The sequence below is a fragment of the Mercenaria mercenaria genome, chromosome 2 (assembly GCF_021730395.1).
Source record: "Mercenaria mercenaria strain notata chromosome 2, MADL_Memer_1, whole genome shotgun sequence".
Taxonomy (NCBI): domain Eukaryota; kingdom Metazoa; phylum Mollusca; class Bivalvia; order Venerida; family Veneridae; genus Mercenaria; species Mercenaria mercenaria.
The window spans coordinates 3,142,009-3,169,852 of NC_069362.1; the positions used below are offsets into that span (position 1 = coordinate 3,142,009).

A 27,844-nucleotide genomic window follows, 5' to 3' on the forward strand; every position below is an offset into this window, starting at 1 on the left:
GTGTGACCTTGACCTTAGACCTAGGGACCTGGTTTTTGCGCATGACACTCCGTCTCATGATGATGAACAATTGTGCCAACTTTCATCAAAATCCCTCCATACATGAAGAAGATATGCTCCGGACAAAGTCATTCTTGAATTTGACCTTTGACCTCTAAGTGTGACCTTGACCTTAGACCTAGGGACCTGGTTCTTGCGCATGACACTCCGTCTCATGATGGTGAACAACTGTGCCAAGTTTCATCAAAATCCCTCCATGCATGTAGAAGATATGCTCCGGACAAGGTCTGTGGACGCCGCCCGCCCGCCCGCCCGCCCAACCGCCCATCCGCCCGCCAGGGGCGTTCCCATAATACGTCCCGTTTTTCAAACGGGCGTATAAAAAGTAACAAATAATTCAGCCCAAATCAATTTCATCTTACAACCTAAGGCTATATATTTGTTAACAATAAACCAAACCATTTTTCATCATCTGCCTTACAATAGGAAAATACCACTTTTACATTTAACATACATACAATATACAGCAACATGAACCTGAAGTAATACACTATCACTGCTGTTCACTATGCATGCATGGGAATATCATTTTGTGCAGGTAGTAAAGACATAGGGTAATCAATCTCTATAACTACTGTGAGAAATCTATGCCAAGTTTTATTACTGTAAATCAGTTATTACACAAAAACACTACTTAATTGTTTTTCCACCTGTTCTGCTTGATGGCTGGAATAAAATTATGGATTAATTTGTGAGGAAACAGAAGGTAAAAACATTATGTATGTATGATGCTGTCATGTACATTGTTTTTAAAGCTGAAGTCAGATAAATATAATTATACTTACACTTAACAGTATTGGTGTAAATAAGTATGTGTCTATTATTTGAGCTGCGCCATGAGAAAACCAACATAGTGTGTTTGCATCCAGCATGGATGGATGCAAACCAGCCTACACATCCATGGATGCGCAAGCTGGTCTGAATCCATGCTGCTCGCAAAACCACTATGTTGGTTTTCTCATGGCGTGGCACATTTGTTAAATTTTTGTAAAGTCAGTTTGGGGTTTCAGTCTGCAATAGAAAAGGCAGTGGGGCAGATAAGGGTGAATATTAACTTGGCATGGTTCGAACCTATGACTTTCTGCTAAACCTGGCTGAAACATACCCATGATATAACCACATCCTTTGATTTTTCATGCAAAAAACATAATCCTTTATCAGGGAATCAGGAAACAGTGGTTTTATCAAGATATCTAAGTGCAAACTTTATTTTGACAATTTTGTGTCATTTTTCATTTATGACCATCATGTAATATAAGACCTGAACAATTTATTTGTTACATGAGAAGTAGCACTTATACCATGTCATATAATCATGTAACACTACCATAATTATGATATACTCACTTTTTCAAAAGATCATATCTTTAGAGTTAGAAAAGCCTTTTTCTTTTAAACACAGCAGTTAACGACTTTTTTTTCTTTTTTTAATTTTTTTTTTTTGATTATCCAAGTTTAATTTGATTGACTGCTTTGCCATAAAATTGGAAAACAAACCTTCAGACTGACCCGATCTGGTAAGACTGATTTTTTCTAATTACTAGAAGTTGTTGGTGGTGGTGGTGGGTGTGAGCTGAACTTACTTGGTGAATAAATATCATATCTTTTGACTTTGGTCTTTAATATTTTTTTTGCTGCATTAGAGCCTGTTTTTTTTATTCCCTTTTTATTAAGATGAATAGTCTATTAACTTATTTTGTTGCCATATTAACCTAATCTTTTATGTGAACACAGTTACAATTATGATGATATATCACCATACCATAAGATCAAAGGAAAAAATGTCCCCTATATATAAGATTTAAACATTAATTTCAACAATGCCTACAAAAAACAAGAGCTGTCACTACTGGTGACAATGCCCCCAAAGTAGGCCCAAGAATGCCAAAGTTGTATGCACAAAAAATCACATATCATTTTGTGACCTTGACCTAAGAGGCCTCGGTCATAAGTATGACACATCTCAATATGGTAAACATTTGTGTCAAATTATTTTCAAATCCCTCTATAAATGGCAGAGTTATGGACCAGACAAGAAACTTCTAAGTGTGACCTTGACCTTGGAGCTAGGGGTTTGGGTCTTGCACATGACATCTCATCTCATTATGGGGAACATTTATGCCAAGTAATTTCAAAATCCCTTCATCAATGGCAGAGTTATGGGCCGGACACAAAACATACCCTGTTAACCTTTGACTTAAAAGTGTGACCTTAACCTTGGAGCTAAATGTCTGGGTCTTGCGCTTGACATGTCGTCTCATTATGGTAAACATTTATGCCAAGTTGATTCAAAATCCCTTCATGGATGGCAGAATTATGGACCAGACACGAAACAGACCATGTTAACCTTTGACCTCTGTGACCTTGACCTTGGAGCTAGGGGTCTGGGTCTTGTGCATGACACATGGTCTCATTATGGTGAACATTTATGCCAAGTTATTCCAAATTCCATTTATGGATGGAAGAGTTACAGCCCGGACAAGAATTTACCAGACGCACGCACAGGACAGTGCGATTTTAATATGCCCATCTTCGGGGGCATAAAAATCCCAAAAATTCTTTCCTGTACTTTGACTTAAATTGCCTTACCTAAACACGTTTAAACCAGTTTAAGGGAAGACACATTACTACAAAGGCTAATATATGATTGTGTAAAACAAAAATAATAACTAAGTTACATAACTTTGAAATACCACAGGTATTACAAAATCAGTGCAAAAATACAGAATAAATCTATCAATTAATTCTAGGGAAACTAGCCAATATTTCCATCTATCCTTAAATTTTTTCCAACAACTTAAAATTACAACAAAAATTTGCACTGAAAATTTGTCTCTGCCACCTTAATCTAGCTGACTCCCTTGGACTACAGGATGTTTTCAAAAATCAATACACACACAAATCAATAAACTACACATGGAGTATCTGATGCTGAATCATGCAGCAGTGATCTCTCCTGTGTAAATCTACACAAAAGGCAGCTGATCATCACATAAAAGCATCCATTAATTGGAATAATCAATTAGAGGGTAAAGACTGGATAAATATTACAGTGTAATCAGATTCAGATTTTGTGGTGTCTTTAGTCGGTAGTTTTTTCTATTGTTTGGATTTTGCAAGAAATAATCAAAATGAAAACTGGAAATATTTTAGATGATACTTGAAAGCAAAGGATAGTTAATGAAACTAACATTTTCAGGTAAATATTGATAATTTGATATGTTTACAACTCAATTAAAATGGCTGGGGCTCAAGTTTTGTGGAATGTTTTCAGTTATTTTTGTAATAGGATACAAAATATAATCAGCTTAAGCAATATGAAGTAAATATCTATAAATATTGAAGGCACAACTAGGACGAATTGTGTATTTGGTTAATTGTACATGTCAGATCAACTGGCCTCTGGCTATTTGACACTGCAGATCTCCACTGATCGGACATATCTAATTAACCACCAGTTTGGTAAATGGCTACTGTAAGGTCACTCGGTGCATTCGTATGTTTTCATAGCCTTTTTTCTCCAAGTTAATGTTTGTGTAAATTTTATACAAAGAAATGCAATTTCACTATAGTACAAAACCGAAGTGAGATCGTTAAAAAAAAGGGTTTAAGCCAACAAAAGATATTTTTGGATCTAATATCATTTTGACATGCGACTGGATCGCTTTGGATATGAACATGTTAAAGGTACTTATGTTTTGGTTTAATAAGACACGATTTAGCGGTTAAAAACTGCCGGGACATGTAGTAAATCTGCCTTCAAGCTTCTACATCATAACCTTGAATATCATTTAAAATAGGTAAGTAATGTACTTCATTTACATTTTGATATCGCTATTGAGTACAAAGTGAAATTTATGTGTATCTATACAAAATAAATATTGCAACTGAATTCATTCATAAACATTTTATAAGACTGATGGATTATTAGTTTCATGACTTTACCAAAAATAATACATTAACGATAATACTAAAATATAAACAATGTATTGAGCATGTGAAACATGTACACAGAAGTACTTTGGAAAAGTCCCTTTAACAGGAAATTCCGATACACTTGACACAGCCAAGTGGAATATCGCTGATGGTAAAAATAGCTTTCGATCATGATTCATACAAGCTGGTAGTTAATAAAAAATACTTGTGGTTTAACAGTCATGCAGTAAGATAATGAGGTATTATTAAAGGTTCTAAAACATGTGTTTTATGTGGATTAAGACATGTAAGTATATTTATTTTCATGTAGATTTAGCTTGACCTTTAGTTGATATGCAAAAGCTGTCACAGCACAAATTATTATCAAAGTACATCAAATAACAAAGTTTGATTAATTTACAAATTGAAAGATAGTGTAGTCCGTTTTAGAAACTTAGCAGGATAAGAGTGAATTGGTAAAAGATGCTGACAATTTTAAAGCTTTTAAACTGAGTTTTGAGACAAGTCTCAGAATGCTTCCCTGTCATAGGTCAGTTTAAGACCAGTCTCAGAATGCTGTCCTCTCATTGGTCAATTTGAGACCAGTCTCAGAATGATGCCCTGTCATTGGTCAATTTGAGACCAGTCTCAGAATGCTGTCCTGTCATTGGTCAATTTGAGACCAGTTTCAGAATGCTACCCTGTCATTGGTCAATTTGAGACCAGTCTCAGAATGCTGCCCTGTCACTGGTCAATTTGAGACCAGTCTCAGAATGCTGTCCTGTCAGTGGTCAATTTGAGACCAGTCTCAGAATGCTGTCCTGTCAGAATTTGAGACCAGTCTCAGAATGCTGCCCTGTCATTGGTCAATTTGAGACCAGTCTCAGAATGCTGCCCTGTCATTGGTCAATTTGAGACCAGTCTCAGAATGCTGCCCTGTCATTGGTCAATTTGAGACCAGTCTCAGAATGCTGCCCTGTCATTGGTCAATTTGAGACCAGTCTCAGAATGCTGCCCTGTCATTTGTCAATTTGAGACCAGTCTCTGAATGCTGTCCTGTCATTGGTAAATTTCAATTTTGAGCTAAAAATCAACCAATCAGATTCTGAATATGTGATACTACCAGGTCTTCAAAACTGTTTATACCTTGTGTGTACAGAAAAACATAACAGGATGTGGTCAAAAGAAAACACATGTTTTTATATCAGCTTTATTTAAGTTATGCTTTCTAGAAACAGGATCTGTATGTACTATATTAAGGAAAATAGTAAAATACTTGAGCATTCAGCATATAATTTCCCTTAGATAAGAGCTGTACTTCCTTTGAAACATCTATCCATTGAATGAATCTTTACAGGAAAGTAATATGATATGCTATTGATAATAATGAACAAGAGATGCCACTAGCATAAAGTAAATTAGGAATGCCCCCATAGTGTGACACTCCTTTGAGATGCGACTCCCAACTCTTGTGCAAGACATATCTTGTTGTAATTAGTTTCTAAAGAATCCCTTGAATGGTTTAAAAATGAAGTGTTTCAGACTGACGGACAAACTGATGGACTTAAGCATTACTACCTGCATGCATACCTTTTTGTGATTTTCCCTCAGAATACCCGATTTTCAGCATTCTCCGTTTTTACATAAAATTATGTAATCCTTGAGCTACAATTATGGCCAAAATAGCAAACAACAGCATGTAATCGCATGGCAATTTGGGTTCATTATTGTAAGGGTGCAATTATTGAAAGAACTACTGTACCATCTTACACTCCCTGTTGGTTCATCTGACTGCTGTTTTAAATATTTAGGTAGATAAGCTGCTATGACAGACAAATCATCATTTGTTTCATTTTCTGTTTACTTACAACTGATCAGGCCATGATATCAGGCAGATAACAAACTTGTTCATCTTTTTACAGGAACTTATATATTTTCTGTTACTATGGTTACCATGTAAACAACTCACTTACTGGTGAAATCCCAATATTTTCAAGCTTATGTTGGGAATGTAATAAAAAAAACTGGGTTCAGTGCATACCTCCCCACCATCATAAATATTTTCTAAGTATCAACAGGTTGTAAGGAATCTTCTTTGACAAATTTAGGGTAAAATTCCAATAATTGCGCAAAAAGTGCAAATAGATCTACCATATAATTCTCGATTAATGAGAGTACTTTCAATGTTGTAGAAGTGTACAAATTTGTTGGTGCTGGAAATCATTTTAACAGTGCCACAATCTGTAGGGGCAAACCCTCCAAAAAATGAAGTTCAATGTTCAAAACAAGGGTGAAGGTTACCTGGCAATGTTACATACTAAGTAAATGCATTCACTTATTTACAATTCATAAAACACCTTATTATTTTACAATACATACCTGCTTCAACATGTTCAAAATAAGTATATCTACTTTTCCATAATTCCTTTATCTTGCTGTTTGATATATCATAATTAGCCTTGGAGAAAACTTTTAGTGGAACCGTTGTTGTGCACTTAACAACGCTATCAACTTTGAAAAAACAAACTTGAAAAGCCACTTGAAAGGCTTTTCTTTGGAATTTCTTTTGCAATACATCAAAATGACCTTGCAATTTTCTACCAATTTACTTTGGTATCATATTTTTGAAATTTACTTGTAAAATTTTACAGGAGAATTAAATCTGTTCATTCAAGGAGTCTGGACCTGAAATGGGGAGACACTTTTCAAATAATACTGACAGTCGAAATCAATACATTACTTTTTACTAAGAATAAATGAGTATATTTTACTTAGCATCCTTTTTCTGAATTCACTGATAGAGGTCAAAAGATACATTTCTTTTTTAATATTTCTCACATCTATACTAGTAATTTAAGTTTTTTACATGATGATTTAATTGTCACACCATTTTGTCAACTTTAAAAAACAGCCAGATTTTGTAGCAGTATTTTTTTTCAACAGAATAAGAAGATTTCTGAGAAAAAGTAAAAATCAAGGATCTTTTCAATGCAAAAATCTCTAATTATCCTTTCTTATATCATGCATTTCGTCATTTTTTTCACTTTACAAAATACATGATTTTCAAATCTATTCAGAATTATTTTGCTATTAAATTTCACATTAATGCATTGAAATCTCTTTCATTGTATTTTTTGTAGAAAACCATGGAAACACATATCATAGAAAATATGAAAAACACATGTTGTATTCATCAGCAGAACTGTGGATGACATTACAATGTATAAAGATGTAAAGCAACTTGTCCACAGCAGAGTCAAAATACTGAATAACTTATATGTGGCATAAAAAAGTTACTAAAGACTGAAGAAAACCTGCACACAATCGATATTATAATGTAGACTGCTTTCTATCATCTTTATAATGTGCATCTTAAACATTTTGTTTTTATATAATTGAGCCATGCCATGAGAAAACCAACATAGTGGATTTGCGACCAGCATGGATCCAGACCAGCCTGCGCATCCGCGCAGTCTGGTCAGGATCCATGCTGTTCGCTTATGGTTTCTCTAACTGAAATGGGCTTTGAAAGCTAACAGTATGGATCCTGACCAGACTGCGCGGATGCCTAGGCTGGTCTGGATCCATGCTGGACGCAAACACACTATGTTGGTTTTCTCATTGTGTGGCTCATATTATAATTTTTACCTGGAAAATGTGAGCAAGCCACTTTAAGACAGATAAAGCTTAAAAAAACAACACCCAAAACATTAAAATGAAATTTAAGACCTGTCACATTTTGACAGTTTTAAGTGTGACTTGATGTGTGAAGAATTTCTTAAATAATGAACCACTGTTCTGGTATCAAGCCATATAAAATTGAGAAATATACATGTGAATACTTTAACCTTTACCCAGGTAAATTTTTAAAATGGACTGGTCCATCAGTGACTTTGGGCAGTACCACTTTTTATTCAATGGGATGTTTTCTGAAAATTTATCGACTGAACAGTGAACAGTGCAGATCATGATCAGACTGCATAGACGTGCAGGTTGAACTTAGTCTGCACTGGTCGCAAAGGCAGAATTGGTCAAAGGTTAATTCATCTTTGGAAGTCTTTCCATCTACTTGTTATAGTCTTTTGTAGAAGTGATCCTTGATAGAAATTTACAGACATGTTTTGTACAAAAACTGTGTTTAGGTAGCAACACCAAAATAAGGGGCAATCAAGAGAGATAACTCTTTTAATTTGTTCAGGTTTGTCTCTTATATTTGAATTGTATCCACTTCTGGCATAGTAATTAAGAAGTTCCATTAGCTTGGTCTTTAATGCCTTTCAATATCTGTTAGTGCTTTCTTGCACTTAATGCTGAAAGCTGACAGCCAGTGACAGAACAGGGGTGGTAAAATTATACATTTCCTGACCAAATTTGATGAAATGAACTGCAAAATGAGTTTGATAATTTATACATATTAAAACCACTGACATTTATTTCATAAAGTAAATTTTCTGTTGATATCGCTAGTTTAGGTATGCCAAAACCTTAATCACATAGCCACTTAATGTGAAGAAATATGCATAAGGACAACTCTGAAAATTTAATAGCTATTAATTTAAACAGCATATTTATAACATAAGCGCTTTATAATTATCAATGTACTTCAACAACTATTTACAAGAGCTGTCAGAGGACAGCAATGCTCAACTATTTAACTGCCTTGTAAGTTGAATAAATATTAAGTCGAAAAAAAGAGGCATAATTTTGTAACCAACACAAAACTGAGTTGTGGAAACTGTATAATGCATGTCAACTCATCACTATGAACAGGACTGGTGTGTATAGTTATAATCCATTCCCATTAGTGGGTACTGAGCAACCAGCTTACATACAAAACTTAAGAAAACATTGCCAAGTCTATAAAGGGGACATAATTTTGTAAAATTGCACAGTAGAGTTATAAACCCTGTGTAATGTATGGTTAGATCATCACAGTGAACAAGTGTGTGAAGTTTTAATTCATTCCAATTAGTGGGTACTGAGATACCAGCTTAAATACGAAAACTTTAGAAAAAATTGCAGTGTTAACAAAGGGGCATAATATTGTAAAGAAGCAACAGAGTTACGGAACCTGAGCAGTATAAGTCAGTTTATCACTGTAAATAAGTGTGTGAAGTTTCAATCCATTCTCACATTCTGGTTTCTGAAATACCAGCTTACATTCAAGAACTTGGTTGAGTCCAATCTTTAAAAAGTCAAGCTATAAAGTAGAATTTCTGACATTAAAATTTACAGTTATTTGCAACAAAAACTGAATAAATATTTCATAATGACCTTTTTAAAGAGGGAAGAAATTGACAAAAAATATCATACAGGCAATATATAAAGCAGCATTGTTACCCTTTATATGAAATATGACTCATCATGACAGGAAGTTATATAGATTGATAACCTAATATATTTAAATCGGAGGACATTATTTTTCTTCCTGTTTCCGAATTAATACCAAAATATTTCTTTTATCTCCTTTATAAAATCTGATTATTGTCTTATAAGAATAATCGGTAGAAAAAAGTTATTACTAAAGCAATTACAGTAGTTTTTCTATTTTCGACAATTGAAGAGAACAGGCATGAAGAACTGACATAAAGAATGCCAGGAATTCAATAACAATTTTAATTTCAAAATTTTTCTTACCAAACAATATGTCATCTACAAAAATTTAAAGAGTTGTTAACCAAGACAGGAAAATAAACATCTTCCTTCCAGATAAAGGGGTCGCATAGCCAGCAGGACCTAAAGACCTTACAAATTTTATCCTGCAGTGATCTCAACAAGTAACACCTACCAATACCCAAACATACCAACCATTCCATTTTTTTTCTGTGAGACAATTTTAAGCCCTGTCTTTTTTCCGCTCTTGCAGGGAAATAGTTACAAGTTAGTTACAAAAACAGAACAAAATACTGACCCATAATTATGAGACTGACACAATCAAATCAGTACATATTAATTATACATTACATATTAATTATACATTACATATTAATTATACATTAATTATTTGTTTGTTTCTAACAGTATAAATCGTGACCCTCTTTCGGCTTTGATGAAAGTAAAATCAGTTTGCATTTATTATTTGTTAGTTTCTAACAGCATAAAAATTAATCACTACTGTTTTACATCAGACTGTAGAGGTGTACAGGAATGTAATTGCGGATGTCTAGACTTTGAACTCTGACTGTATGATGAGCTGCATGTAGACCATGTGTTGACATGCAGAATTGGTAATCAATGCAATGAATCACCTGATCTCAGTATTAAAGAATCTACTTTGTATCTATCAATATTCATTGTATCAAAACACTATCTGGCATTCTGTAACATTTATAACATCTGCAGAAACATGTATTACAGTTAGAAATATGACATGACAGCCATTGGCATGCGAGTATGTGTGTCTGCAAGGGATGGAAGTCTATATGTTTGCATGGGGTGGGAGGATGGTTGTTTGAAGGCTGGCTTCTCCAATCTTGGCTTCATCAACTGTCTCATAACCCATAGAGACAGCTTTCATTCCTTGGGTTTTAATGGTAGTATGTGATATGTAATGCCTTATTAGCTGTAATGGTGTAGAAAAAAGTCTGTGTTCCTAGGCATTATTAGAGGTAATGGCAGGAACCTAGGTAGAATTACTTACCTGTGGCAAGCCAGCTGTACGGTTTTCTTGCAGAGCTCTAACCCACAAGGAGGAGGATGCAAGTGTTTCAAATTCAGCAAAGTCATCAAGGCCCCCTAACACAGACAGCTGAAGCTATGTACTTACTGCTATAATACCATATGAGCCGTGCCATGAGAAAACCAACATAGTGGCTTTGCGACCAGCATGGATCCAGACCAGCCTGCGCATCTGCGCAGTCTGGTCAGGATCCATGCTGTTCGCTTTTAAAGCCTATTGGAATTGGAGAGACTGTTAGTGAACAGCATGGATCCTGACCAGACTGCGCGGATGCGCAGGCTGGTCTGGATCCATGCTGGTCGCAAAGCCACTATGTTGGTTTTCTCATGGCACGGCTCATATGACTATCAATAACTGATGAAACCTATGCACCAGCCTTTTTGTGCTGTTCTTGTATGGCCAATTTATTATTCAACCCCACTCCCCTCTCCAAAAATCTTTATTCTTTTATATGTATTCCAACCAAAACTCCTTACATACTGAGCTATACAATTTAAAACACAACTTGAGGCACTTTTAAGTCATTTTTCCTTCTTAAGGGTAACATATTCTTGAAAAATACAATTTTCATTACAACGCTTAACTCCCCCTACTTTAGTTGTTAAAACAAGATTTTCCCTTTCTAGCATGCCCTTTCACCATTTGATTCTTATTTACAAAACATATTTTATATAGATCTTTACAAGCACAGAAATAGGACATTATTAATCTGAAAAGTATGGTAGAAATTTGAAATTGTGTATTTTGTAAATTGATCTATCATATAACAATATTGGAATTTATCAGTCATACAGGTAATACGTTTTAAGATAAGATATCAATGAAAGGTAGCATTAATTCATGATATTTTAATCTTTAAAAAATAAATTTTCAAAAATTGATAAAATTGATAATCAATAATGTCAAAAAAGACTTGTGATCAATGTGTGAAAAAGAACGAAATCCATTCAATTTTAAGGTAGTGGGTCTGTAATCACGTAATTCATCGCTACAATCAAACCTGTATTAACCAGCCAGCCAAGGGAGCGACATGATTTGACTGCTTAAGGTATGTGGCTACTCAAGTCAGGCAAAAATTAAAAAAATATTCAATTCTGGAAGTCAGCTTACTCAGATTGCTTAAGGCAAAAGGTTGCTTAATACAGGTGGCCACTAAAGCAGGTTCCACTGTATTTCTTTGGCTGTTGATTAAGCTTGCATCACATAGTTTTCGTTATCACTCACTGCGGCCTGAACCCATGCATAAACCTTATAAAAAGTACCTTGTTGAACAATAACCACCAGGTATCATTATGTGTCAACAACCTTAAGTAAAATACTTCTTCTACAAGTAATATGTAGTTTTAGAACCATTTTCTTCCATAAATTTTGTTTGCACATGGATAAAATCAGAACTTCTTCAGTTAACTCACACATAAAATCATGCAAACAATAATGGAAACATCTTCAATACAGCTGTTATTGAATTCTTACATACCGCAACATGAGAAAATAGTTCAATTGTTTAGCACTCCCTGCATATGTTGCAGAGCAACAACAATACCAGATTTTGTTTTTTATATCATCCAGCTGATAGAAGTTCATTCTAAACTGGCACATGAACTGTAAAATATTGTAATCACATATCAGTATAAGTATAACAGTTGCAAAATGATAGCAAAACAGGAACTGTCTCTGAATTTAGAGGTTTAAGAATGTTCTGAGATAAATAGTTAACAACAAAGGGAACATTAATATAATTCTTCACTTATTCTTCATTGTATAAATGTTCAGAAATTCCACAATGCAAGCCCCTGGATATGCAGTTACACTGGGAGAGAATACAACTTAGATTATGACCATAGAGAAGTCCTGCCGCAAGTCTTTGTGGTCTTGGGTAGTCACATGACTACCATTTGGAGTTTAATCGTAATAATGTACTGTAAATCAGTATATCATAACATACTGTTACAAGATTTAGGCAACTGACAACCCCACACGCAAATGTATAACAAAACATATTTCTGTCAGACAAACGTAATTGATCTATAAAAACCATAAATTAACACAGAAAGTGTCTTATTAGGAATTCTATGGTAATTATAATTGTTCCATTCTATTTCAGGTAAGAAGTGAGTCTATCAACTGAAGACCAGAACAAGGAAGTTTACCAGTTCAGAAAAACAAGAAATGTACAAAGTGATAACATCTCTAGAACATACTCTTATCTACTTAATCAATGTGGGGGAGTCCAGGTGATCTGGATCAAATCTGCATCATACAAATGCTTGCTTTCTTTAATGAAATGTACCAACATGTACTTAACCCAGTGTTTGAATAGCAGAAGAAAATAAGTGTGGGAAATAAATACTGGGAAATAAATACAGAGTGTAAAAAAGGAATTATGTTGATTCAAAGAATGCATTTTTTAAGTGGATATCACTTGTGTTTGCCACTGAAGAAAATAGGGAGAGTGTGAACAAGTTTCAAGTGGAAGGATATATTCAGTGAATTACGAAATAGTTAGTTATTGTTCATACATATTATAACACGCACAACATATCAGAATTCTTTCTTGATTTAGATACAACATGTCCAAAAGATGGATATAATGAGGTACGTAAGTAGTATTACTAAATTATTTTTGAAGATAACTGTACTTGTGTGTGTTTTGGCACAAACTGTGAATTTGTTGCCCATTGTGCCAGATTCCGTCCAGAATCCCATGCTTCAAAGTCTTCCTAACCCTAAATTTAGTCCAGTTTCATCCAAGTCCGGAAAACACGTGCAATATTCCCTTGCTGATAAACCCTCAGGAAAAACATGGCTTGCCAATCATAACGGTGCTCAACAATTACCTTCAAGACCACAAAGTGCCAATCACATCGACTCTAAGTCAAGCAATGAGTCACCTGACTACGCAAATGAAAATGTTGTAAATTCCACAAAAATACATTCTTTCCGGATTTTCAAGTCGTACCAGATTGGGAAACATTCCAAGAATTCTAAGAGCGGAGGATCAAAGACAAAAACTGCTCAAATTCCACGCAGAAATTCTCAAGATTTGCAATATGAATCAGACACTTCAGCTCAGAACTCTCTAGAAAATGTAGATACAAGTGTAAATGTGAAATTCAAAACAATAAATGACAAAGATGAAACAAAGCATGATATGAGAATAGCAAACACTGAAAGTTTACAACTTGCTGTGAGGAATGATGAAAATGGAGTAGGAGGTCAAGCGGAGGTTTCCGAGACAATGTTGGCTGTAGGTACATCCCTTGTGGCTTTATTCAGCCTCGGCATTATTATCGGAATATTTAGTTGTTGCTGTAAGAAGAAGCCGCAGAATGAAGAAGAAGAAAAACTGGATGAGCTTGATAAGGAGGATTCTAAGGAAGCAGAAGATAAAGGGTTAAAGGTTAACACTGAGAGGTCACTAGCTGACAACAAGAACCCATCACAACTATTCAATCCAAGGTAATGTGTAACTGATAATACCAAGTGTTAGTTGCTTTTTTCTTTTCACATATAACAGAATTAGCAGAATGGAATCACCTGACAGTTTCTTTTTTGCTATTTTTTTACAGCCGAATACAGGCTGTTTCCTCTAGACAAAAATAGCTATATTTTCCCTTTGGATTTTAAAGAAAATGTTACATAATTAATGCATAAGTTATTTATTTTTCAACCCCAATTCAAAGTTGCTTCAAATTTACTATCGACTGATAATTAAGTCACATTAACTATGTTTACTTCTCATCAGAAAGAAAATTTGCATCAGTTCTTGCAAATAATTATGTACTGTGCCTGTTATCATGAAAATCAAATCATTTAAAGTTTTCCCTTTAATGGGGGTTTATTGTGCTATATTTTCCCCTTCAGAAAGCCTCTGGTTGTTTTGAAGAATAAAACAAGAGCTGTCACTAATGGTGACAAATCCGCCCCCCAACAGCGCCTTGACCTTTGACCTGGTGTCCTTGACCTATGACCTGGTGACCCCAAAGTCAGTAGGGGCCGTGTACTCAATAAGTACTATCAGCATGTGAAGTTTGAAGGTCCTGGGTGCAGTGGTTCGCGAGTAAAGTGCCTTCATGCAAAAAGTTAACTTTGTGACGAACGAACTAATAAACGAAGGAACGAACGGACAGACAGTTGAAAACTAATATGCCTCCCTTCGGGGGCATAAAAAAATCACTGCCTGATCTTATAAGGAGAAAAAAAACCTCCCTCATTTAATATCTTCATTTTCATTTTATCTGTTAAAATTCCCATGAAACATGTGTATTATAAAACAACAACAAAAATAAGTTAATGCTGAAAATTTCTAAAATAACTGCTTGTGTATATTCTGGTTTGGTTGCTGGGAAAGATTTTTTGCTGAGTTCAGACTATATCAACACTCATTATAAGATATTTTATTATTACAATATATCGTGACCGACTTTCCTTTTGTATTACAAAGAATCTTTATCTACAATTTGAAACATTCTATTTCTTTTATTCAAATCAAAATGTCAGTTCATGTGAAAAAGAGTTCCACCTAGGAAAAAACAAGAGCACCGCCTTGCGGGTGCTGACGCTCATCTGATTTTTTTTGTGTAATAGAAATATTGTCCTACCCATGATTTTCTAAGTCTAAAAAGGGCCATCATTCTTGCAAAAAGCAGGATAGAGTTATGTTTCTTGATGTACAGTGTCCACTTATGATGGTGAAAAACTGTTGCAAGTTTTAAAGCAATAGCTTTGATAGTTTATGAGAAAAGTTGACTTAAACATAATACTCAACCAAGAAAATGATTTTCTAAGTCCAAAAGGGGCAATAATTATTGCAAAAATCAGGATGGAGTTACGCTGCTTGCTGTACAGGGTCAGCTTATGATGGTGAACAAGTGTTGCAAGTTTCAAAGCAATAGCTTTGATAGTTTATGAAAAAAAGTTGACCTAAACATAAAACTTAACCAAGAAATCTGATATTTTCTAAGTCCAAAAGGGGCCATAAATCTTGCAAAAAGCAGGATGGAGTTATGTTTCTTGCTGTACAGGGTCAACTTATGATGGTGAACAAGTGTTGCAAGTTTTAAAGCAATACCTTTGATAGTTTAGGATAAAAGCTGACCTAAACATAAAACTTAACCAAGAAAACTGATTTTCTAAGTCCAAAAGGGGCAATAAATCTTGCAAAAAGCAAGATGGAGTTATGTTTCTTGCTGTACAGGGTCAGCTTATGATGGTGAACAAGTATTCCAAGTTTCAAAGCAATAGCTTTGACAGTTTGGGAGAAAAGTTGACCTAAACATAAAACTTAACCAAGAAATCTGATATTTTCTAAGTACAAAAGGGGCCATAAATCTTGCAAAAAGCAAGATGGAGTTATGTTTCTTGCTATACAGGGTCAGCTTATGATGGTGAACAAGTATTCCAAGTTTCAAAGCAATAGCTTTGATAGTTTAGGAGAAAAGCTGACCTAAACATAAAACTTAACCAGGCAACGCCGACGCAGACGCCGACGCCGACAACCGCTCAAGTGATGACAATAACTCATCATTTTTTTTCAAAAAATCAGATGAGCTAAAAACAACTAAGTGGGTTTGTCTCCTGTTAGTAAAAGATAATCTGCACAGAAGTAAGATGGTATCAGCAATAGCTGTGCTGTAAGCTGTATGAAGAAGCATACATATTGTATAATGAGACATACATTAATACTTTCATTGAGCATATTTACATCAATCTGCCACTCAGCTATGCAACTAATATGCATCCTATAGATTACCGGTATACCATAGATTCATTGTTTTTGGTTACGCTTTTGTTTTAGTATATGATTGTAAATAGCATTCTAAACCAGCAGGGGAAGTGGGGGGATGGGAAACTATCAAGTACTATATTACTGTTCAATAGACAGATTTGCCATTGTTATTAAATTTTGTTGACTTTTAGACGAACAGAATTGTGAAAATTTAAATCAGAAAAAATCTGTAGTTATTTCAAGGTGAAGGACGAATGATTTCAGACACAATGCTTTTTATCAAATTGTCACAGAGAATATATGCCTCACCCAGGGCTCGAACTCATTACCCCGAGTTCCATAGATCTGCGCTCTCCCTACTGAGCTAAGCGGTTGGGCTACCAGGTCAAATGGGTTTTGGTAGAAAAAGAACAGACAGCTTGAATAAAGTTTCTAGTTTTCATGTATTCTACATCTTGCCTATAATCTCCTAATTAACATATCAAGGTAATTATTTTCATTTTCAGCTGGTTCTGCGCATTCTTCTGATATTGCTGTCAATGGAATTAGATAGAATACACTCGTAACCAGTCCAGTTTTCGAGAATTTAGTGGCTACAAACCAAAACATGACTTTTTATTATAGTCCTCATTCATCTCGGGACTATTCTGTCTTTGATTGGTTTTACTTTGAACAGTTTGCACACATTCCAAACATTCCAGTACATTCTTCTATAGTTAGGGTACACCAAGCCCTCAACTGAATATACCTATCATTTTCTATATACAGCGATATACCTCCTGGAGAGAAGGACCTGGATGATGCTATCTCGTTCAAGGACAAGATTAAAGCTTTAGACAACAAGCTTATCATTCAACCATCACCAGACAAGCGCAAGTCCCAACTCACAGTCGACCAGCCAGGCAGCAGGCTTTCTCAGCATTCACCAGATACCGCCAACAAAAGAAAGTCACAGAACGATGTCAACATGGTCAACAGTATTACAGGACTGGTAATCTTATTTTTTCTTCTTAAATTTAGCATGCAGGATGACAATAAACAATTTGTTTATTTACATATACTCCAGGTGTGACCTGCATTCCCGAGCTTGTACCAAAAGACATGAGCTCGTATGAGCTACAGTAACTGCTGAACTATACCAGGTTTTACCAACATAGGGTACAACAATGTGTAGTCACACGGAGAATTTTGCATCTTAAAAGAATTAATGGATGAACTTGTCAGACGCTTCCTTGTAAATTTTCTGAGTTTTCCACCAGTGAAAAGCAAAATTACTTTAACTTTGGCATTACTGTTGAAGCCACTTTAGCTATACAAGTCTCATGTACCATACTAAAGTATTACTGGATGACTGATGGTTAAACTGATTAAGAAATGTCAAGTGACATTTACTGGTCGATGACTGATCTATGACAGATACTGACTGACTGTGGTCGAAAATATTTGTCAACATGTATACAACTCATGTAATTTTATATCACATGTTGTGAATCACTATCTACTGGCCATACAATCCACATACCTGAAGCAAAACCATGACAATTTTGTTTCATAGCTTTCCAGCATTGCCATTTTGTCTAACTTGGGGTCAGGGTCAATGCTGTTCATGCCAAAACAAAAATGAAACCAAAATGAAAATATAAACAGAGTGTGATTAAATTCAGACTGAAAAGGCCACTTTTGAATTTTCCCTGCTCATTTGAAGTTGGATGGCTTCCTCATATGAAAAATTGTACACCCAGGTAAGGTTTCAAACTCACATTGGTAACAGGCAAGTGTTTCCACGGCTGCAAGCTTCACATCTTAACCACAGATGCTCATAGCAACTATTTCTAAATTTGATACTCATCTACATCCAGACACATTTGGTACCTTTTTGCATCCATCCCCATGGAATTAAATACTAAGAAACAAACTGTCACCAGTTTTTTGCCCTTCTCCATGTATATTGACCAATATTAAGTTGCACATGTCACTGGATGCAGTCCCTATTGACATTTATAATGATCAATACAAGATGTAGGGTGCATTCATGTATTTAATGTGACTGGATTAAGTGTTATTGATTCTAAACACTGAAAATCTGTTGGCATTTGCATCAAACAACTGTCCCAGTATCATAATTACCCACTAGCCCGAAAATTTTTTTTTTCTGTTTAAGTAATTCAATATGAAGTAAATATTTTGGGAAATAATACATTCTTTATTAATATCAAGCATAATGAAAACATTTACTTTGCGGTACAGTAAAACCTGTGTATGAAAACCAGTTTTGAGCATGGTGAAAAGTGGTATTTTGTTGGATTTGGTCATTATTTACAGGTTAACATACACCATAAATATTTCAACCAGAAGTCGGTCATTATTCACAGGTAAACATACACCAAAAATGTTTCCTTTGAAAGTAGAAACAATGGCCTTCAAAGTCAGATGGTCTCAGCTGATAGAGGGGAGGGAGTAACCAAATTCTTAAAGCTGTAATATTTTCAATAATGCTTTTGCCTACCTGATTAATTTTCAATTCAGTATCAGAAAGCCCACTAGTCCTCCCTGGGAACATAATTTTTATTTTGTATTTCAGCCAAAACAGCCAAAGATTGTGGTATCAGAAGAGGAAGATGTTAAGACAAAAGACAGAGACACATCACGAAGTGCTGGTGACAATGTAAGCAAGAGTGATACACAAGATGACATCTCTGACAAGATATTTGATAATCTGTCAATGCACAGGTATTGTGTTTGTTAATAATATGTAAACATCCATATGAAAATTTTTGATAGAAACAAAAAATTGGATGAATGTAGAAAGGAGTATCTGTATAAATACACGGATGCAATAACGTATCTTCCTCACAGCAAACATTACATAATACCTGTCCATCCTGATAAGCCTTAAATATTACAAAAAGTAATGTCAGGTATAATATATCTGCAGAAAGGACCTTGACCTAAAGTGGTCTTATAAGTAATACAATTTTTTTTACAAGAGACACCCAAATTCACTGTCAGAGCTGATAATCAATAAGCCCACAACCCACTTCCCTTCCCTTCTTGCAGACAGATATTATTCTATTTTATATTAAAGTCTTCCATTAATTTTATACTGTAAGATAAAACATTACCAGTGCCAGTTATAACACTGTAATCCTGATATCAATAACAAAACCATGGTCAGTATAATAACCTTTACTGAACCATTACCAAATTTTGTACTTGTGTTTCAGTCTGACAGAAACCTAAATGTGACCCTACCCTCATTATTGCTAACCTGATCCCTCCAATTATCAGTGATGATCCTTAAGCTTTACCAAGTTGTTATAATCTCCCTCACATACAGATTGCCTTATTAAAGTATCATCTAGAAATCCCCACTCATCAGTATGATAATTATTTTAGTTCCGCTTCTCAGCCATTCAGTTGTGATGTTAGAATTCAAATTATTTTTATCTGAGCTGTTTAACCTCTCAGCCAATAGCATAGCTACATAGCTTCCTGAAACACCTAGTTTTGCATATTATGATTTCTACAAATATTGTACATCATATTGTTAGTGGAGCAGGTGTCTAATTTTACAGCATAAGGTATGGGAGGGCATTGACTTTAATGTGGTATTAACTACCGAAATGGCTAGAGCAGTAAAATATCAAAGGAAGAACTTGCAATCATTTTAGAAACTTGACTAAGTTGGCAATTTATCTATAAACAATGTTGAAATAGAGTAACATATTTAATAATAAATGAACAAGTTACTTTTTATACTAACGTATGGTGGGTGGAAATTGTTAATGTTCATTAATGGTACTTTACGCTTCCAAAGTTGACTTAAGGATTCCTCAACTAACAGATTTCCAGCCTTGCAGATCATACCTTCAATATTTAACAAATGTCCGTTCGCACTGATGGCAAGCCATCAACTTAAGGATGAACGCTGTATTTATAAACTTGGCAGCATTATTTTCCATAAATTATAAACAGAAATAATCTTCCTGTCATTTTCCCAAAGAAGGTCCTTTTTCAACTGCAGTTGGTAATTCCAGTGTACTTTTGACTCTTTAGATAACTCCACCAGAGTTTCATTCAAGATATTCTATAGAATAGTTTTATTCTACCATAGACTTAATGTGAACTGGCTGCAGATTCTGTACTTAGTACAATAAATCATTTGAGCCACACCATAAGAAAACCAACATGCGTTTGCGACCAGCATGGATCCAAACCAGACTGCGCGGATGCATGCTGAATCGCTAATGGTTTCTCTAATTGCAGTAGACTTTGAAAGCAAACAGCATGGATCCTGACCAGACTGCACAGATGTGCAGGGTCTAGATCCATGCTGGTTGCAAATGCACTATGTTGGTTTTCTCATGGTGTGGCTCAAAATTTTGTCACAAATGTTTGCAACTGAGCAAGTAAGAACAGGTGTATGTTTTCAATATGTCTACTTGTAAGGGATCTAAACTTTAGATTAGTGTTAACGTAACCTGTTTCTGTCCATAAATTATGGCAGCACATGATTAAACTGTCTTGGTTAATGTATATTTTATAACAATGATGATAATTTCAAAATAGGTTAGAATATATTTATTTATTTCTGGCTTTCAGTTCCACCTCTCAACCATTTAATCCGGATGTTGTTATTGCTGATAGTGATGACGAGGATGAATTTGCAGAGATTCAGAGAGGAACAGTCATTCTTAAATCTGTAAGTACTGATCCTTACATCCAGCCTCATATATATGTTTATTTTATAAAGTGATGTAAGGTGGATTGAACTTTAAGGAAAGGAGTGTTCTTCTATAACCAATCTTGCACTAGCTTTATTAAACTCGTCAATGATAGATAAAATAGATAGAGTGAAAGTGCAACAAAACTTTAACCGAAAATTCTGAGTAATTTTTTAAATGACTGGTTCTGAAATGTTTAGTAATACACTACATTGATGGTTAATCAAGTCCTTACAACTTGTATTGTGACACAGGAGATAACTCCTGAGGGTATTCAAATTTTATGTAATCATGTCCCTTTCCATAGCTATGAGATAGTAAATGTAAAGAAGTAGAAATTTACAAAAAATGTTTTTATAAAACAAAACTGAAAAAGATTAACCAGCCAGACTAAACTTGTACTGAAGGTAAACAATTTAAATGTTTATCTAAGATTCCAGATTTCATGATTACTTCATTAATTAACATAACAGCCCAGGTAAATTGGATGTGTGGGAAAACCTCACATCAGTATTAGTTGTTAATTAACAGGGCAATGAGCCTGAAAAACATGGCAATGTTATAAGGCCATTCACCTGTACCTCTTTTTATCTAGCATACCCTAGTAAATGCTTACCTACTGTTGATACTATGTATTGATTTTTTATTTGGCAATATAATGGTCTTAGCATGATGCCAGAATTTTTTGTTTGGAAGAGGCATATCAAGGTAACTGCCAACATGATTTTTATATACAACAGAAAAGCAACAATTATTTTCAAGAGAGTAAATCTTGTAGATCTGTCTCAGTGGGGTCTTTTTAGTGTTTTGCTATGTCCCTCTAGTATGTTTATTACATCAGCGAATAGTCAAGCTAACAGTGTAAACTAGGTAACTTTCATGTGACTTCCAATTCATGCTTTATTAGCTAATGGCCACATTTTTATTGTTACGAATTTGTTATTTTTGCCTTGATTATTCTCAGACATAATGCTGGGCATATTTACCCGAGAGAAATATGTTTGTATAAAGAACTAACTATTTCCTAATTTCTGATACTGCTTGTAGTTTCAGCGAGCAAAACCACCTAGAAACCGAAGTCCAGCAACCAGAACCTCAAAGGGAAAAATACGGAAACCCAGACCTGTAAGTATCTTATACAGAAGTATAACATCGGTAAAGGACTTATTTATCTCCTTTCAAGACTGCTTCAACTCATAAAATATAGTCCCATCAAACAAAGGAATTCCCCCCAAAAAATGTCATCTTCAAAACTTGAAATTCATGAATTCGTAATTATTCTGTCCCAACAAAATAGACATTTTAACAAAAAGTACGAAATTTCATGCCAATTTCATGCTACTCCCAAGTTGGAAAACTGAATACACACACCGGCAATAAGGTTGGTTTTCCTTGAACAGAAAGATTAAATTCTGAGTTGTATTAAACTTACAATAGATCACTCAGCACGATGACAGAGAGCTGAAGCTTATTTGAAAAATTTTCATGGAAGAATCCTGGAAAACCATTATCACTGTTTTACATATTGGTGCATTTCACCTTGAGAGTTCCAACTTTTGACCTCAAGATTCGGTAGTCTGACTCTTATTTACTGTATCACATTTCAACACTGAATTGTGTGATATTACATACATAAAGCTATATATTTCAATAATTGCAGAATGCAGCCAGGAAGCAGGGGGACAAACAAGATGACAGGGAACCAACTTCTACCCCATCTAGTGCATCAGTTCCATTTTCCATGGCAACTAGTGACAGTAAAACTAACAGTCTTGAGAAATCTGAAACTAAAGTCCAAAACAACACGAGCAAAAATAATAGCTTAGAAAAGTTGAATGAAAGAAAGAAAAGTATAGAAAACAATGTAGAAAGCCCAATGACTAAGTCAAGTAATTTTAGTGATTTTGATTCAATTATGAGTCAAAGTATAACAAGTATAGGCAGTGATATTGTTACACCAATGAAACGTGAAACAGGCAAAAATGGGAAATATGCAAAACGAAAAGACTCTCCAAAGAGAGAGAGAAAAGAATCTCCTGTAAGAGTAATGAAGAGTAAAGAAAGGGAGATAACTGAAAAGGAAAAAAGGAATGAATCACCTAACAGGTTCAAGAAAAGTAAAGATTCGCCTGTAGAGAAACGTAAGAATAAAAGAAAGGATGATGACAGACTACAGAATAGATTATCAACTGATATCAGTGAAGATAAGGCTGTTACAAACTCTAATGCAGAGAACAGATTATCTGGAATTCCCGCCAATGCTAGTAACAATATATTCTATTTGATTGATCCCACTGTTAAGGACAAATGTAAATCTGTTGGAGATGTAACAGGGGATAAAAGGAAATCTGGAGATTATAGCAGGCATGCTCAAAAGGGTAAGTGATAAAGTTAATAATATCATTAACTGCTAGTTACTTGTAGCTGTATCTCCAAATCTGCTTGGTAAAACAGGTTTGGAATTAAAAAAGAAAAAGAGCAAAATGCACACACAACTTGGTAATCAGTTTCTGGTTTTCGACCTTTTATTACATAATGAGATCTTTTACCATAGTTTTAAAACCTACTTTCATTTTCTTCTATTTCATTCCTTGACCTTCTGTAATGTTTAGAAATACATGTAGCTTTATAGAATTAAATTGTTCTGTGAGATTTAACAATTGTACGATACGAATATCATATAGGAAAATTTAATTCTTTTTCAGCTGCAAAGCATAAAACAGATGACAATCAATCTAAACAGGTATGTTCACATTACCATTTGTAATGTTACACTGAAATATTTAAAATGACTGATTTGACAAAGTCTTGTAGTATGAAAAATACTGCAGCAATCCTTATTTAACAAACATCAAAAAGTTCTTGAAGTGAATGGTAAAAAGTTTTTTGGTAAAAATCAAATTGTGTAACTTTGTTTTAGAGGTTAATTGATGAATTTTTTGGCTGAGGTTAAAAGGTAAGTGGTCCTGTGGTTAGTAGTTTGGACCACAGTGCTACTAACACAGACTGAAATCCTACTTATATCTAATATCTTTTTGAGTGATGGTAAGATATTGAAATTGGTACTGTTTCCAATACTATCAGCCTAGACACTTACTACTGGTACAGTTTCAAGCAGTATCAGCCTAGACTGATTTCTAATGGTACAGTTTCCAGCCTGGTTACAAATGGTACTATTTTCAGCAGTACCACTCTAGACTTGTAACTAGTGGTACAATTTCCAGCAGTACTGATCTAGACTGGTTACTACTGGTAATGTTTTCAGTAGTACCACTCTAGACTGGTTACTAATGGTACAGTTTCCAGCAGTACTGATCTAGACTGGTTACTACTGGTACTGTTTTAAGCAGTACCACTCTAGACTGGTTAATAATGGTACAGTTTCCAGCGGTACTGACCTAGACTGGTTACTTCTGGTACTGTTTTATGCAGTACCACTCTAGACTGGTTACTAATGGTACAGTTTCCAGCGGTACTGACCTAGACTGGTTACTACTGGTACTGTTTTAAGCAGCACCACTCTAGACTGGTTAATAATGATACAGTTTCCAGCGGTACTGACCTAGACTGGTTACTACTGGTACTGTTTTAAGCAGCACCACTCTAGACTGGTTACTAATGGTACAGTTTCCAGCAGTACTGATCTAGACTGGTTACTACTGGTACTGTTTTCAGCAGCACCACTCTAGACTGGTTACTATTGGTACAGTTTCCAGCGGTACTGATCTAGACTGGTTACTACTGGTACTGTTTTAAGCAGCACCACTCTAGACTGGTTACTACTGGTACTGTTTTCAGCAGCACCACTCTAGACTGGTTACTATTGGTACAGTTTCCAGCGGTACTGATCTAGAATGGTTACTACTGGTACTGTTTTAAGCAGCACCACTCTAGACTGGTTACTAATGGTACAGTTTCCAGCGGTACTGACCTAGACTGGTTACTACTGGTACTGTTCAGAGCAGTATCAGACCAGATACTGAGGGCCCTTCCATGATCTCCAAGAGTAACTATATGATACCTGCCATGGGCTCAGCTGAAAATATGATGTACTATACATTCCAGGTGGGGACTTTCATTGACTACCCATCTAAAATTAGAAACATTCAAACCAATGTCTAGTATTATATATATTTTTAAAAATTGAAAAAAAAAAAAAGGTTCTGTCACCCTGATTACATGTATTTAACATCAGCCTTTACTTCCTGTATTGTTTCATTTCAAACTGAGTATCTAAGAACACAAAAACTTTTCTCTCCCTCTGGATTTAGCAGTTATCCATGTACTGGTATGTACTACCAGACTGTCTCTTCTTTCATTTGATTTTTTTCTGCTGTTTATTATAAATCCAAAATAATTCATAAGTTTCTAAAAAACAGTGTTTAGAAATGCCTGTTCACAGAGTTTAGGTAATCTGAAATATGCTTTTCTCGTTACAGAATGACGATTCATTGAGTGCTGTGAAAAGGGAGAGAACTCTGTCAGATCCTAATAGAAAATCTGCAGAACTGAAAACAAACACACGTTGAAGCCACATTTCTAGTCTGAAGTTCCCTTCTATTGAAGTTAACCAGTGTTACTACATTGCTACAAGATGTTTCTTCTATATGCAGATGACATAATTTTCTGTTTTTAATTCATTATATATAACAATAAATCTGACCTTGAACTCTATTATTTAAGTTAACAGGATTTTTTTTTCAAGTCTTTAAGAGAAAAGTTATATAGAATACAAAATCTTCTCACTGTTGAAGCATAGATCTAATATATTTTTAAAACAATTACGGTATGGAGACATTACCTTTCGGTAACAGAAAAAGAAGACTGAAATTAAACATATCAGCAGAATATTATCACTACTGTAGATTGAGTCACTTCTGTGACATATATATTTGAGCCGTGCCATGAGAAAACCAACATTGTGGGTTTGCGACCAGCATGGATCCAGACCAGCCTGCGCATCCGTGCAGTCTGGTCAGGCTCCATGCTGTTCACTTTTAAAGCCTATTGGAATTGGAGAAACTGTTAGCGAACAGCATGGATCCTGACCAGACTGCGCGGATGCGCAGGCTGGTCTGGATCCATGCTGGTCGCAAACCCACTATGTTGGTTTTCTCATGGCACGGCTCATTTAACTACTTAACAGTCAGCATCTTTATTTCCACTGTTGAAAGTTCACAACTCTTTACTTTCATGTTTATCTCTGCTTTGAATTCAGGAGTATGCTGATGGCAGTGAATATAAAGTTATCATGAACAGAACCCAGTTTTCTGTATATGCACTGAATCTCAAATGTTGAGATGTACCAGCACACTGTACTGACGTGCTGCGTTTTTATGGAATCACCACTGCTTTATATGTTTGGCAATTTATTAAAGTTTAAGTTGTTTGAAAATAAGAAAAAAAACTAAGCCACATATGAATATTTGTGAAGAATCAAAAGGGAAGTACGAAAAAAAATACTAGAACTGAGTAAATCTTCTATGACATTTTTGAAATGACGAACAAACTATAATTACTAGGGGCTTTTACAAATACTTAATATTTTTTAACTCTGTTTAGTATAAATTGATATATTCCTTTTTTTCACCTGAACTGCCAACAGAAAGGCTTATAGCATGCTTGTTAATCAACCACTGCCACGCATACAATTTATCAATCTTCAGACCCATTGTAAATTCCATCTACCCTATATGCTAGTCTGGCAAGTGCTTAACATCTAGTATCAACGGACAATTTTGTTTCACCAGAAACATTTATAACCATGTTTTAACAGACACTTTTTCAATATTTCATCTGGACCAGGTAATTTTGCTTAAAAAGTGAACAGAAATGCCTTTTTTAAACAACACTTTCTTTAATGTGACATTTATACAGTAGAAGATGTTGAATTATTATGTATCAATTTATGTTAACTGCATCATATCATGTGTATACACACAGTTTGCCCTCATGGCATAATGCATAGACAGGACTGTAATATGTTAGACATATACTTGATTTTCAAACCAATATTTTAGCTTATGCATATATTTCTTCCACAGTAGTTTATTTTCATTATTCAATTAACAACTAAATAATAAAGGCAAATTATTATGTGCCTTTTAAAATTCAAGTCAGGCCTGATTATATTTTACTTCATATTGTGTACTAGGTTCGGTCAGGCAGTTTTTTAATTATGTGCTTTTTGTATAACATTGTATTTTTATACAGTGAAATAAAAGGTTATAAATTATCTCAAGCTATGTTTTGCTTTAAACTGCTGAAGCTGAAATGAAATGAAACAAACAGAAAACAATACATACAAGACAACACTTAACGTGCAAATAATTGAGAAAGTTCTGTATTTTGTGTTTAATATATGCCATACTATCGCTGCATAGATGATTGAAGAAAAGAACAATTATTTTATTATTCCAATTTTTTTATTTCTAAAGCATCAACTTCAAATACTTATGCAGCATTATCATTAATTTAACACTTAAATGCACAGCAACCGAAGATTGCTTTTTATAAAACATTCAAAAACAAGAAACGCGACAATGCCACAAAACCAGGTTTTCAACACTTTTCGTAAGAATAAAAAAGTATACTGAATCACAGTGCACCACTTTAAAGCACAACCCTAACCCTAACCCCATTTTTAGTAACAATGACCTTGACCTTGATCCCAGAAACCCCAAAATCAATCCCAGCCTTTGTCTTGATATAAGCTACATACATACCAAGTTTTATTCA

At 34.8% G+C, this 27,844-nt stretch overlaps 2 protein-coding genes across 8 annotated transcripts in view; one reads left to right on the plus strand and one right to left on the minus strand.

The window, feature by feature from the left end:
* Positions 1-27,844, minus strand: part of LOC123563054 (set1/Ash2 histone methyltransferase complex subunit ASH2-like) — a 99,362-nt gene that overhangs the window by 15,256 nt on the left and 56,262 nt on the right. The window lies entirely within an intron of this gene.
* LOC128550132 (pre-mRNA-splicing factor CWC22 homolog) lies at positions 575-27,341 on the plus strand. 7 transcript variants are annotated; one of them, XM_053528500.1, is made up of 9 exons: positions 575-598; positions 12,759-14,113; positions 17,151-17,373; positions 18,964-19,112; positions 20,985-21,084; positions 22,154-22,231; positions 22,767-23,484; positions 23,812-23,849; positions 25,546-27,341. In XM_053528500.1, the coding sequence occupies exons 2-9, from the start codon at positions 13,236-13,238 to the stop codon at positions 25,633-25,635; spliced, it is 2,274 nt and encodes a 757-aa protein (XP_053384475.1). In that variant the 5' UTR covers positions 575-598; positions 12,759-13,235; the 3' UTR covers positions 25,636-27,341. The 7 variants fall into 7 exon arrangements, with proteins under 7 accessions (XP_053384475.1, XP_053384464.1, XP_053384472.1 ...); XM_053528489.1 differs by lacking the exon at positions 575-598 and adding an exon at positions 619-766; XM_053528497.1 differs by lacking the exon at positions 575-598 and adding an exon at positions 646-779.